Genomic DNA, 11,475 nt, shown 5'->3' with positions numbered 1-11,475 from the left:
GATAGGGATGGGAATAGGGATGGGGACGGGGTGCGAGGACGGGCGCGGGCAGGGCTCAGCGGCGAGGGACCGAGGCCGCGCCGGGCGGGGGGGGGCGGCCCGGGCTGGGAGCCGGGTCTGCCGCGGGCGGCCGGGGCCCGGGGACGGCGGGGGACGGCGAACAAAGCAGCGGGGCCGGGCGGGCGGGGAGGGGCCGGGCCGGGGCCCTCCCCGCAGCGGTGCGCGGGCGGCGATAAAAGCGGGGGCGCGGCGGGGCGGCGCGCAGTGTCGGGCGGCCGGGCAGCCATGCGGGGCGAGGGGGCAGCGCTGCTGCTGTGCGCCGCCGTCGCGGCGGCCCTGGGACCCGCGCCGGGACCCGCACCCGCAGCGGGGCGGCCCGGGGCCGAGCGGCGGGCGGCGGCGGCCGGCAAAGAGCGGCGGGCGCAGTTCGCCTCCTGGGACGAGGTGAACGTGATCGCCCACGGGCTGCTGCAGCTCGGGCACGGCCTGAAGGAGCATGTGGACCGCACCAAGGGGCAGATGCGGGAGCTGGGCAGCCGCCTGAGCGCCCACAACAGCTCCATGGGGCGGCTGCTGCGGCAGGCGCGGGAGGCGCAGGAGCGGGGCGAGCGGCTGCGGGCCAGCGTGCGGGAGCTGGAGGGCCGCGGCCGGCAGCTCCTCAACCTCTCCGAGGCCCTGCGGCAGCGCCTGGAGGAGGTGGCGGCCGACAAAGCCGAGATCCAGGGGCGGCTGGAGCAGCTGGAGGGCCGCGTCCGGCAGGCGCTGCAGGCACGGCCGGCCGGGAACCAGAGCGCCAAGGACCTGGGAGCGCTGCAGGTGAGCGGCGCCCCCCGCACGGGGGGCCGGGACCGGCGGCGACCGGGGGGAGCCCGGGGGACCCGACCCGCCCGGGGAGGCGGGGGAGACCCGGGTACCGGCAGCGACCCGAGGAGTTGGGAGGCGGGGGGGGGGGGTACCGGCAGCGGCCTGGGGGGAAGTGGGGAGGGCTCCCTGCCTTACCGGGAGCGGCTGTGGGAAGAGCGATGGGGGACCCGGGGCAACGGGAGCAGCTGGAGCAGGGTAGCTGCGGGGACCCGGCCCGCACGGGGGACAGAGAATGGGGACCAGCCTCAGGAGAGTGGTGGGGAGACCTGATGATCCTGGGGGCAGGGGGAGCACCCGTGGGGACCTGCTGAAGGGGGTACTGGCCCGCCTGGCTCCGTGCGGTATGTGTGGCACAGCTGGGTCTGCCCAGAGCCGCGGGGTTCACCTGGCTCTTCCCCCCACAGTCCCTGATGGATGCGCAGAACTCACGAATTGAGGAGCTCTTGCAGAAGATCAAACAGCAGCAGTACAAGTTGGACAAGCAGAATCTGCAGATTAAAAGCCTGCAGAGCAAGGTGAGCTCCCGCCCCGCTTTATGGCGGGGGGACTGCGGCACGCTGCAGGGACCCCGGCGTGAACTGCCCTGGCAGCCCAGCTGGCACAGCGCTCTGGGGACGGGAGACCCAGCTGTGCTGCTGCTCCTCAGCTTTGGGGACCCTAGGAAGGTGGTGACCCTGGTCCTTGTGCCACAGTGTTGGTGTGAGGGTAGCAAACTGTGAGCTTCCCAAGTATTTGCACAGAGCAATAGGAGGAACTGGAGTGTGGCAACAGAGCCTCTCTGTGCTCTTCCTTTGAGTTTATCTGCAGAATAAACTTGTTAGCACAGGTGTGAAAAACCACAATCATTTCTGGCTTTGCCAGCCTCGGGAATCTCCTGTTCCTTGAGCTTTCTCGACAAGTTCAGCCCCAGTTCTGGTCACAGGTTAGCAATGGTGCCTTGGCCGATCAGCTCTTCTGAGTACCAGTGTTCAAATTAAGCTGAGATAAAACCACTTCTGACTTGTGCTTTGTTTTTTTAGGTCAATCTGCTGATCCCCTTACACCTGAAGGACAACAAAACGCAGTCTCCGAAGTGGAAGGTAAATCTGAAGAAGAACCTCAGCCTCACCAACCAGAGCCAGAATGCCAGTGGGGAGCCCATGCCAACACAGAGTGAGTATCTGCCCCGTTCCTCTGCACCAGAACAAACCTGCAGCACTTGCAACTGTCTGCAAACAAAAGGTTTAGTTATCCTGAGTCAGGATGTGAGATTTGCTCACAAAACCGGAGCTTGGGAGTTTGGCCAGACCGGGGGGATCTGGAACGCAGGCAGGATCCTAGCCTTCTGGATCAGCATTAGTCCAGCAGGAATTCAAGGATTTAAGAGGAATTTTTCTGTCTGATATTAAGAATGCAGTGGGGAGCGGAGAAATGCTGCTAGCAGGTATTTGTCAAAGAGGACTGGCAGGTTGGAGGGTGAATGCAGGCAGGAAAGGAGGATCTTTGCTCCTTGGAGATAACTCTTGTTCACCTGCTCTCACTTCACCGGGCAGGGTTTGCCGCTTGGTCTGCCTGATGGCAGAGGGGAGGGTGAGGGAGCCCTGGCCCACGAGGAGAGCTAGATCCTTGTGCATCTGTCTCCCTTGGCTGATGTTTAGGGCTCATACGTGAAAGACAAATGTCTCAGCTTGCACTATGCTTAGCAGAAGATGCTGAGCTGCAGCAAACACCAGGGCAGTGGAGGCACTGGACACTCACAGCCCTGGGAAATGTGCACCAGAGCAGGTGAGTGGATGCTGCATCTGGAGCTCCTGGCTCTGCCTGGAGCATCCCCTCTGCCAACAAGGGCGCTGGAAGAGCACCCACAGAGCGAAGGGCAGTGGAGCTGGCATCCCCAGCTGCGCTGCGTCCGTCAGCCTCCTTCCCGGATGGGAAGTGGTGTCCCTGCAGGGTTCCCTGCCGGGGAGCAGCTGCTCTAGTGTTATGTCAGCTAAATCACAGTGCTGGCTGTGTCTGCACAGCTGTCTGGGGATGTCCAGTGTGAGCCAAACAGCAATCAGGCAGGGTGAGGATGCATGGGGAAATCCTGCCTAGGGCTTAACGCAGGGATAGCTATAGGAAAACACATGGTAATTTGTATGTGGAGCCCCGAGCTGTCAGTGGTGTGCTTGAAAGATGGGTGTGCAGAACAAAGAGCTGCAGAATTGATGTGGACAAGGAGAGAGATGGGATGTGGGGCTTCAAACTCCTCCTGGTGTTTGGCTTGGTGGGGCTGACCAGCCTGCAGTGGGGCTATGTAAGGTGTCCCTCTGGCAAGGTCAGAGCAGCACTAGCAAGCCAGAAAACTGTCTCCAAACCTCTTTCCCCCCCTATTTTTTCCCAGCTGTGCTTTGTGACGTGCCCTCAGTAGTGTTTCATAGAACCCTAGAATCATTTGGGTTGGAAAGGACCTTTAAAGGTCATCTAGTCCAACCCCCCTGCTCCACTCTCAGGTTGTGCTGAAAGTAGGGTGCGGGGATACGGGTCCAGATCTTTGCTACTTGCTGGTGGCAGACGTAGGCTGTGCTGTCTGCTCTGTGCTGCCTGATGGGTGCTGGGTGCAGCAGCCCTTGTGAAGCGCGGTGGGAGGCAGCGGGGGCCCCAGCCCCTGGGGATGGTGCAAGAGCTTGGCACCTTCTTGAGCTGGGGAGACCCTGGGCATCCCCAGCACCGTGGGCATCCCGACTCCTTCCCACTCGGCTAAGCCGTGAGCGCCCCTTTCTCTTCCCTAATCCTTGATGTTGATATCACTGACAGAAAACAAATTGGCTTCCTCTCATTAGCAAGTCGAGTGAGTCTTCTGGCAAATCTTAAAGCACACAATATCTGGCGGGCCAGCCCCATGCCCTCTGCCTGGGAGGCTTGTGGCTGCTTTCAGAGCAGGCGAGCACGGGGAAGGCTTGTGCCGGTGGCTCCCTGCCTATTGTCAGGCAGAGCAGTGGTGCCAGCGCGGCCCCCAGGAACAGCGATGAACTCCACCAGCAGCCCTTTCAGAAAGACCCTTTTATTTGCATCCAGCGAACACAAGTTTTTTCAGGCCAGGGATGGCACGGGGCCAAGCATGTGAAAGTTGAAGGCTTGAAGCAGCCTGGAGAGTGAAAGGTTTAATCGCTTGCAGAAAGAGGATCATGTCTTTAGGCAGAGCCTGTGCTCTGGCAGCTGGCCGAGTAGGGGAAAGGTAGAGCCCTGCTCGCTCTCCCCGCCGTGCTGGGACTCCAAAATAATTGGGTTGGGTTGGGGAGGGGGAGGAGATGCAAACAGCTCCAGGCATGCCCTGCCATCTGCAAGAAAGGGTGTTTATCCCAGGTTGGTGACCTCCCTTCATGCCTGGAGATCCTGCTGGGTAAATACAGTGCCAAGCCTGGGGCAGCTCCAGCCAGCCTTGTTGATTCTCCTGTCTTGTTTGGCTGAATAAAGGGGGAGGGAAAGAAAAACATCCAGAGCAGCCAGGAGGTCTTGTTGTTCTGCTGGTGCCATATGGATGTGCAACATGAACTGGAACTAAAGAGGGTGTTCCTCAAATAAAAAGATTGAGCTGACGCTGTTCAAGCAGCTGCACCTCATTCAGCTGCTTGAAAGACCCTGTTGCACCAGGAAAACGGAAGAGATCTGGGTGCAGTGAGTGTGGCCAGGGCCCAGCAAAAAAACCAGACAGGGACAGGGTTGACTCTACACACTGGGGCCACCAAGCATCCACACAGGCACCATCCGGTTGATGCTGGGAGACATGGTAGGAGAGGAGGCGAGGAGCTGTAGGAGCCCAGCAGCCACTGGCATCTCCCTGCTGCTGCGCTGGGGTCATAACTGCTGTGGGCTCAGGTCCTGGGTTCTCCTTGTCTTGAGCCTTGTTTGGCTTCCCCGGCTGCATCCCTGTAGAGAGCAGGGGTGCCAGGGATGCCCTCGGCCTCCTCGCCCTGCCTGCTGGCTTTCTGTTGTTTTGATCCTTAGTGCAAAACACTCGCCCTCGATCCACGTGTGCATGGGCTTGGAGGAAGGCTTGTCCCATGGGTGCACCAGTGGCACCAGTCCCACGCTGACACCACCAAGGGAGGCTGGTGGCTGTGCAGGTTCAGCTGTGCTGGCCGGGGGGCTGTCCCAGGGCAGGCGGTGGGAGAGGGGCTGCCTGTGCCAAGGAGGGGGAAGTTCACCAGGGAGCCTGGGGAAGGGGGGAAGAATGGGTGAAAGGTTGTGCAGGTGTCACATTGCTGTCCCTCGGGTCCTCCTGTGCTGACCTTTCCTCCAGTTGTGGCTACGCTCTTCACCCTGATGCAGCATCAGGGCTCCCCAGCCACCCGACAAGGATGGAACGATGCCCCGCGGGGGCTGCTCTTGCCCTCAGCAGCAAAAAGGCCCCATTTCCCCCCTCCTGCCCCGTGTGAAGCCCTGGGGCTGTGGGGGAGGCCTCTCTCCTGCTGCTGCCCCGGATCATGGTGCCAGCCCTGACCCTGGGGGCAAAGGGGACCCCAGAGGGGGGCCAGGAGGGCAGCCACCACCCCGGCACAGCCTGAGGCTTGTCTTTAGGTTTCTTCACCCGTCTGTCTTGGGATCATGCAAGCAGCAGCTGTGAGCCACCAAAATCCATCCCACCCTTGAGTGGGGAAGAACAGACCCCCTTTGTCTGGGGGTGATGGGGGCACCTGTCCCGTCTGACAAAAAGCCCCTTGACTGTGCCGACAGCCTGGGGCTGGTGTCCCTGCACATCTTCCTGCAGCCTTCTGACTCGGGTTTTGTAACAGGTTCCCCCCCGCCGTCTCTCCCCGAGGGCTGTGGATGGTGGTTCCTGGATGGACTTTTATCAGCGCTGTTGAAATGGTGCTTTGCTGGCAGTGCTGGGCAAAGTCCCCGCAGGGGCGGAAGGAGAGGTGGGAGCCTGGCTGGCGTTGGGATGGCCTCACCCCAAGCAATCCACTCATGCAATGAGCTGGGGCTCCCTGTGATCCACCCACCCCTTCCCTGCCCAGGTTGGTGTGTCTTGGGCCAAATGGTCACCCCAGCCTGGCCCCGTGCCTGCTGGTGGCAGGGTGCCCAGCAGAACACCTGGCTGGGGCCACCACTGTCACCAGGAGCGAGAGGCTGCGTGCCGGAAGCTCAGGCGCCTTCCTGACACCGGGACTTGGGGTTTCTTTCTGCCTTTGAGGCTGCTTCAGCCTTTGGGTGGGATGGGGATGCTTGGTCCTGCCTTGTTCCTGGCTTTACCCCACCCCAAACAGGTTGCTTCTGCTCAGCCTGGAGGGAAGTGGGAAGCTCCTTGGGTCTCTCCTCGCCAAGGAGCTGTGATCTCCAGCCTAGGTCACCCCAGCCTGGCCCAATGCCTGGCTTCTGCCTTGGACGGAAGCTCAAGGAGCTGTGTTTGGACAAATAGGAAGATATGGGGTCACAGCATTTAAAGACACGAGTCAGGGGCCATCATCTCCAGCGCGTGTCCAGAGCCACAGCCACTGCTGTGCGCAGCTGGCTGGGCTCATGGCCAGGGCTGCAAGTGCTGGAGCTGTGGTAGGAGCAACCTGCTGAGGAAGAGGGACTTGGGGCTATCTTCTCAATCGCTGTTTCCTTCCCCTGCAGAGCTCCCAGAAGATTGCCACCAGCTCTTCCTGGCTGGGCAGCAAAGCAGCGGCGTTTTCCAGGTGCAGCCTACAGGGTCTCAGCCCTTTAAAGTCTACTGTGACATGACCACAGGTAAAATGGTGGAGTTGTCCTGCAGTGCTTTGCATGGTGGTCTTGCAAACAGTAATCCCAAATGACTGTATTTTCCCTGCCTGCAGAAGGTGGCTGGACAGTGATCCAGAGGCGCACAGATGGCTCTGTGGACTTTGACCAGCTTTGGGATGCCTACAAGAATGGCTTTGGAGACCTTCGTGGTAGGTGGATGATGGTGTCTATCATCTTATCCTGGAATAAATGATATCTTAGCACATTGTTCCCCCTTGATGGCCGGAGGGGGTATCTGTGCTGGAGCACAGTTTTGAGCTGAGGAGGGGAGGACATTGCTTACAGAGCAAGAGTCCTTGGTCGTCCTGACTTGTCCTGCACGTGCCAGACTGTAGTTCAAATGCTGCAGTGTCCCAAGTTGTCCCTTTTTGTCTCAAGCCTGTTTGTTTCTGCTTTGCACAGCATGTTTGTGTCCCTGTGGCCAATGCAATGTGTCTTGTTTCAGGTGATTTCTGGCTAGGCCTGGAGAAGGTACATCACCTTGTCCGGGAAGGAAGATACGATCTTCTGATTGAGCTGGAAGACTGGGAGGGAAATTCTCAGGTAGTTCAGTTTGTCTTCAGCCTTGGTGGTGAGAGCACAGCCTACATGCTCAACCTGCTGGGACCTCTGTCTGGAGAGCTGGAAAATGCCATTGGGGACTTCAGGCAGCTGCCCTTCTCCACTCGGGATCGTGACCATGATCTCAAAGCTGATACAAACTGTGCCAAACACCTCTCAGGTTAGTATGAGCTTGTATTCCCAGTGACATGTTCTTTCCCTTCAGCTGCCTGGTGGTGGCCATGAGTGGGACAGCGATCCTGTGGGACCAGAGCCCTTTGGTGTTGAGCCTGGTTTGTCCCCTGCTTCCCTGGAAAGCTGCATCCTTGGGAGGAGCTGTGCAGAGAACTGGGAGAGAAGCTGAAAACGGGAGGGGTTCATGATTCAGGTCTTGGCCCAAGCATCTGTCTTTGTAACAGCTTTGCTGGCTCCCATCTTGCTTGGAAACCTTTCAAGTGAGGCAGAGGCCACTCCCCAGGCCTGAGATGGGGCTGCTGAAGGGTTCGAGGGGGTTTTGCATGTGAGAGAGCAGCAGGGATTTGCAGATGCATCCTGAAGTCATATAGGATCTGTGTGAAGGTTTCTCAGTGCATGGGACTCATCAAGGGTGTACAAGATGGTCTTGTAGCCCTGGAAAAGTGGGGAAAACAGGGGCAGCAGCCACCTTGATCCTGGGTTTGTTTTCTTTCTGGAAGTGCTGTTGGTTAAACCTGCCTCTGCTTTGCCTTGGTAGGTGGCTGGTGGTTCAGCACCTGTGGCCATGCCAACCTCAATGGGAAGTACTTCCGCTCCATCCCCCGCCAGAGGCACGAGCGCAAGCAGGGCATCTTCTGGAAGACATGGAAAGGCAGGTATTACCCCCTGAAGTCAACCACCATGAAAATCCAACCTGCAGCACTGGAAGCAGAGCCCTAAAGCTGCCATGTGAGACTTGATCTTCTCTGTGGAGCACAGACCTGAGCTCCATCACTTGGTGTTTACAGAAAACAAACCCACCCTCCCCAGGAAGTCCCTGGAGGAGCGTTTCTCTTGGTTAGCAGCCCTTTAGTGGTGGGACACAGCTCCTCACTCTTAAGTAAAACAGCTCCATGTTGCTGAAACCCCTGGATGGGAGCTTCCAAACCAGAAGAGGTGCCACCAGCAGGGAGATCCACCTCTAGAGCATGCACAAAGGTCTTCCAACCTGCCATGTGCTGCTGTGGCAAGTTCAAGTTGTCTAGTGCTTTCTGTCCTGTCTGAACACTTCTGTGCTGGTTTTCATGAGCTGGGGCTGGGGGAAAGGGGAGCATGTGAAATGTTTCACTAACCTGCACCCAAATGTTGGGTACGGAGCCTCGCTGTGTCCTGTCTCTCACTGTTTCCCATGTACCCTCCTGTGAAAGCCCCCAGAGCCTCCTTCCCCTGCTGGTGCTGTGGGGCGGTGAGCCTTAGGCAGCTCCATCTGTGCAGCCCCTGCTCTGGTGACTTCAGCTCACTGAGAGCATTAATGTTAGTGGGAAGGCTGAAGGACACCCTGTGCAGAAGGAGACCTCAGGCTCACTTGGCTTCCCTGGTCCCTATGGCTTTGAAGTCCTGTGTTTCTGGCTGTGTTGGGATTTGCCAGGAGTTGGGGAAAGCACTTCCAGCTCCAGGAGATGATGGTTGGGTTCCTGCAGCCCTGGAGGGCTGAGTCTTAAGCTCTGCCTGAAGCCTACTAGTGCTGCTGGGGGTGGCCAGGAGGAGCACTGGGACAGCACAGGTACAGAGCAGTGACTGTCCCTGGGCAGGACCAGCCCTGCTGTCAGCTGTACATCACCCTGGAGGGCTGCCTTCTCCCAAAAGACTCCCCATACTTTGCAGAGTGAATAGCACCATCCCATGTGTATGCCCCAAAACTGGCTGGGGGACAAAAAGGTTTATCTGCAAGAGCTGCACCACCTTGTTGGGCACGTACCCTGACATACAGCATCGCCTCTGCCTCGGGAGTCTGGGGAGAGGTGGGCAAAACAAGTCCCCAAAAACTATTAGGGGCCAAGCTGCGGTCTTGGGGCTTCCCAAGCATCCTGCCCTATTGAGGTCATATTGACTACTGTGCTAGAGCTCCTAGCTGCTAAATACTGTAAATAGTCATTTGTAGGATGTTGGATCTTGTTGTTGATCTTGTTTCCCGTTTTAATTTGTTTCCATATTTAAATGCAGTGTTAATAACAATGTGGTGTAATTTATAAATGTTGATGCTGGAAAAAAAAAAACAACTGTACTTTGTGTATTTTAAACTTTTTTTTTGTACTAAAATATCTTTTCTGAAGATGCCTTTTAATAAAAACAAACCTGTAACTGTCCTGCCTGGATTATTTGCCCAATGGTTTACCAGTAGAAGATGTGGGAACTATGTGAGTACTCTGGATTTGGAAACTTCGCTTGTTGGGAGTTTGACCTGAGCATTATGCTTCCTTCTGTCCTCAATTTTCAGCTGTAGCCTTATGGAGCTCTGAGATAAATCCCTGCTATAACCCCCAGAAGTAGTTTTTAGTCTACTTGAAGTTTATGGACTTCTGAATTTCTTTTCCCTCAGGAAATCAGACCCTGGGGCGGCAAGCTTACAGGTGACGATGAGCTGGCTTTTCTTATTCCCTGATGGCAGACCTTTGCACCGGGGAGCTATTCCTTGTAGCTAGCTGGAAAACCCTGTGCCAACTCCTCGACCAAGAAGCAGAGGCTGAGGTCTGAATTAACCAAACAGATTAAAATTGGAGCTGATCAGGACAAGCCCCAGTAAGTAGTAGCACAGTCATCTCCAGAAGCATTTGTTGTGATGTCTAGGGAATGATGAATTCATTCCCCCATGTGTGGGAATGAAATGAGCTGGGAATGGAGCAGGAGCCTTGAAGATGATGGGGGGTAAACTCCAGCTGTGCTTGTGATCCCAGGCATGTGGCCTGATACTGGAGCTGAAGAAAATAGCAAGTGCTGCTTTAGCTGGTCAAGGAAGGGGGACAAAAATCGCTTATTGCAGAAGGAAGAGACAAGAATAAATATGGCAGTCCCTTAGAGCAGCTATATAAATACCTGATGTACCTAAATGTGGCCCCAGCTCCTGTGTCTGTCCTTCTTCCCTGGGGAAAAACCTGGGGTTGATTACAGCCCCAAGGTCAATTGCGCAAGCAGCTCATTATAGATGGCTTTGTGCTATCTAGCTGCTCCCTCTTGCACTCAGAAATACATTTTTAATGTTTCATTTGCTTAATTCAAAGCTTGTTTAGTCCGTGGGTGCACCAGCAGATACTGGAGTGCCATGCTAGGGTGGTTTTTATGCACTGAATAGAAACTGGTGAAGGAGCTACGCTGTATTTATTCATTGCCAGGGTGGTTTTGGCAGATCTGGGGTTTGCTCCCCAGTGGTGCATTTCATCTTCAGCCTCTGCAGAGGCCAATGCCAGCCCGTACCAAACACTAGCTGGGGGAAGGCTCAATGCCCCAAATCTTGCCGAGCCCAGGAGCTACAGCTGCTGCTTTCTTCTGTGCCTTGGTCTCACCCTGTTCTGCCATGAAAGTTTCCATGTCCCATCAATGTCAATACCACCCCATGCTCCCAGACCATAGGTCCCATGGGGGCCCTTCTAAGTCCCTCAGTAGAAGAAGCCAGTCCTATGTCTCTGTTTTCATCTGAAATCCCCCTGGAATCCTCCAACTCCTTCGTTTCTAACAACTGCAGCCTGCCGTAACCCCTGGGGGGCCGATGGAGGATGGGGCAGCTCCCTCCAGTGACAGCGAGAGAAATGGCACCGTACGCTGCCAAGAGCACCCACATAGAACCAGAGAATCGTCTGGTTGGAAGGGACCTTTCAGATCACCGAGTCCAACCATCAACTGACAAAAATCACCGCTAACCCATGTCCCTCAGCACCACCTCTGCCCGGCTTTTAAACCCCTCCAGGGATGGCGACTCCACCACTGCCCTGGGCAGCCCATTCCAAGGCTTGAGAACCCTTTTGGTGAAGAAATTTTTCCCAATATCCATCCTAAACCTCCCCTGGGGCAACTTGAGGCCATTTCCTCTTGTCCCATGGCCTGTTCCTTGGGAAAAGAGACCGACTCCCCTTTCAGGGAGTTGTAGAGAGGGAGAAGGTCTCCCCTCAGCCCCCTTTTCTCCAGGCTGAACACCCCCAGCTCCCTCAGCCTCTCCCCACAAGACTTGTGCTCCAGACCCCTCACCAGCTCCATTGCCCTTCTCTGGACCTGCTCCAGCCCCTCAATGTCTTTTTTGTGGGAAGGGGCCCAAAACTGGACACAGCCCTCAAGGTGGGGCCTCACCAGTGCATCCTTCAGGTCACAACATGCTGCTGCTCCCCAAAGCAGGCCATG

The 11,475-nt window shown here is 56.8% G+C and overlaps 1 protein-coding gene across 1 annotated transcript; it reads left to right on the top strand.

Annotated features, from left to right (window-relative positions):
• The first annotated feature begins 269 nt into the window (after positions 1-269).
• On the top strand, positions 270-9,458 carry ANGPTL4 (angiopoietin like 4). The gene is made up of 7 exons (XM_074163780.1): positions 270-816; positions 1,269-1,379; positions 1,884-2,016; positions 6,445-6,558; positions 6,645-6,740; positions 7,037-7,312; positions 7,865-9,458. Exons 1-7 carry the CDS (start codon positions 286-288, stop codon positions 8,044-8,046), a joined length of 1,443 nt encoding a protein of 480 aa, XP_074019881.1. The 5' UTR covers positions 270-285; the 3' UTR covers positions 8,047-9,458.
• The last annotated feature ends 2,017 nt before the right edge of the window (positions 9,459-11,475 follow it).

This window comes from Numenius arquata, chromosome 25 (genome assembly GCF_964106895.1).
Source record: "Numenius arquata chromosome 25, bNumArq3.hap1.1, whole genome shotgun sequence".
NCBI classification, from domain to species: domain Eukaryota; kingdom Metazoa; phylum Chordata; class Aves; order Charadriiformes; family Scolopacidae; genus Numenius; species Numenius arquata.
This window is presented reverse-complemented; position numbering and strand designations above follow the sequence as displayed.

Excerpts from the sequence above, each read along its gene's own strand:
- ANGPTL4 (XM_074163780.1), top strand. The coding sequence starts at position 286 with ATGCGGGGCGAGGGGGCAGCGCTGCTGCTGTGCGCCGCCGTCGCGGCG. Across the intron at positions 6,559-6,644 it reads CTACTGTGACATGACCACAG|AAGGTGGCTGGACAGTGATC; the intron begins GTAAAATGGTGG and ends CCCTGCCTGCAG. Across the intron at positions 7,313-7,864 it reads CTGTGCCAAACACCTCTCAG|GTGGCTGGTGGTTCAGCACC; the intron begins GTTAGTATGAGC and ends TTGCCTTGGTAG.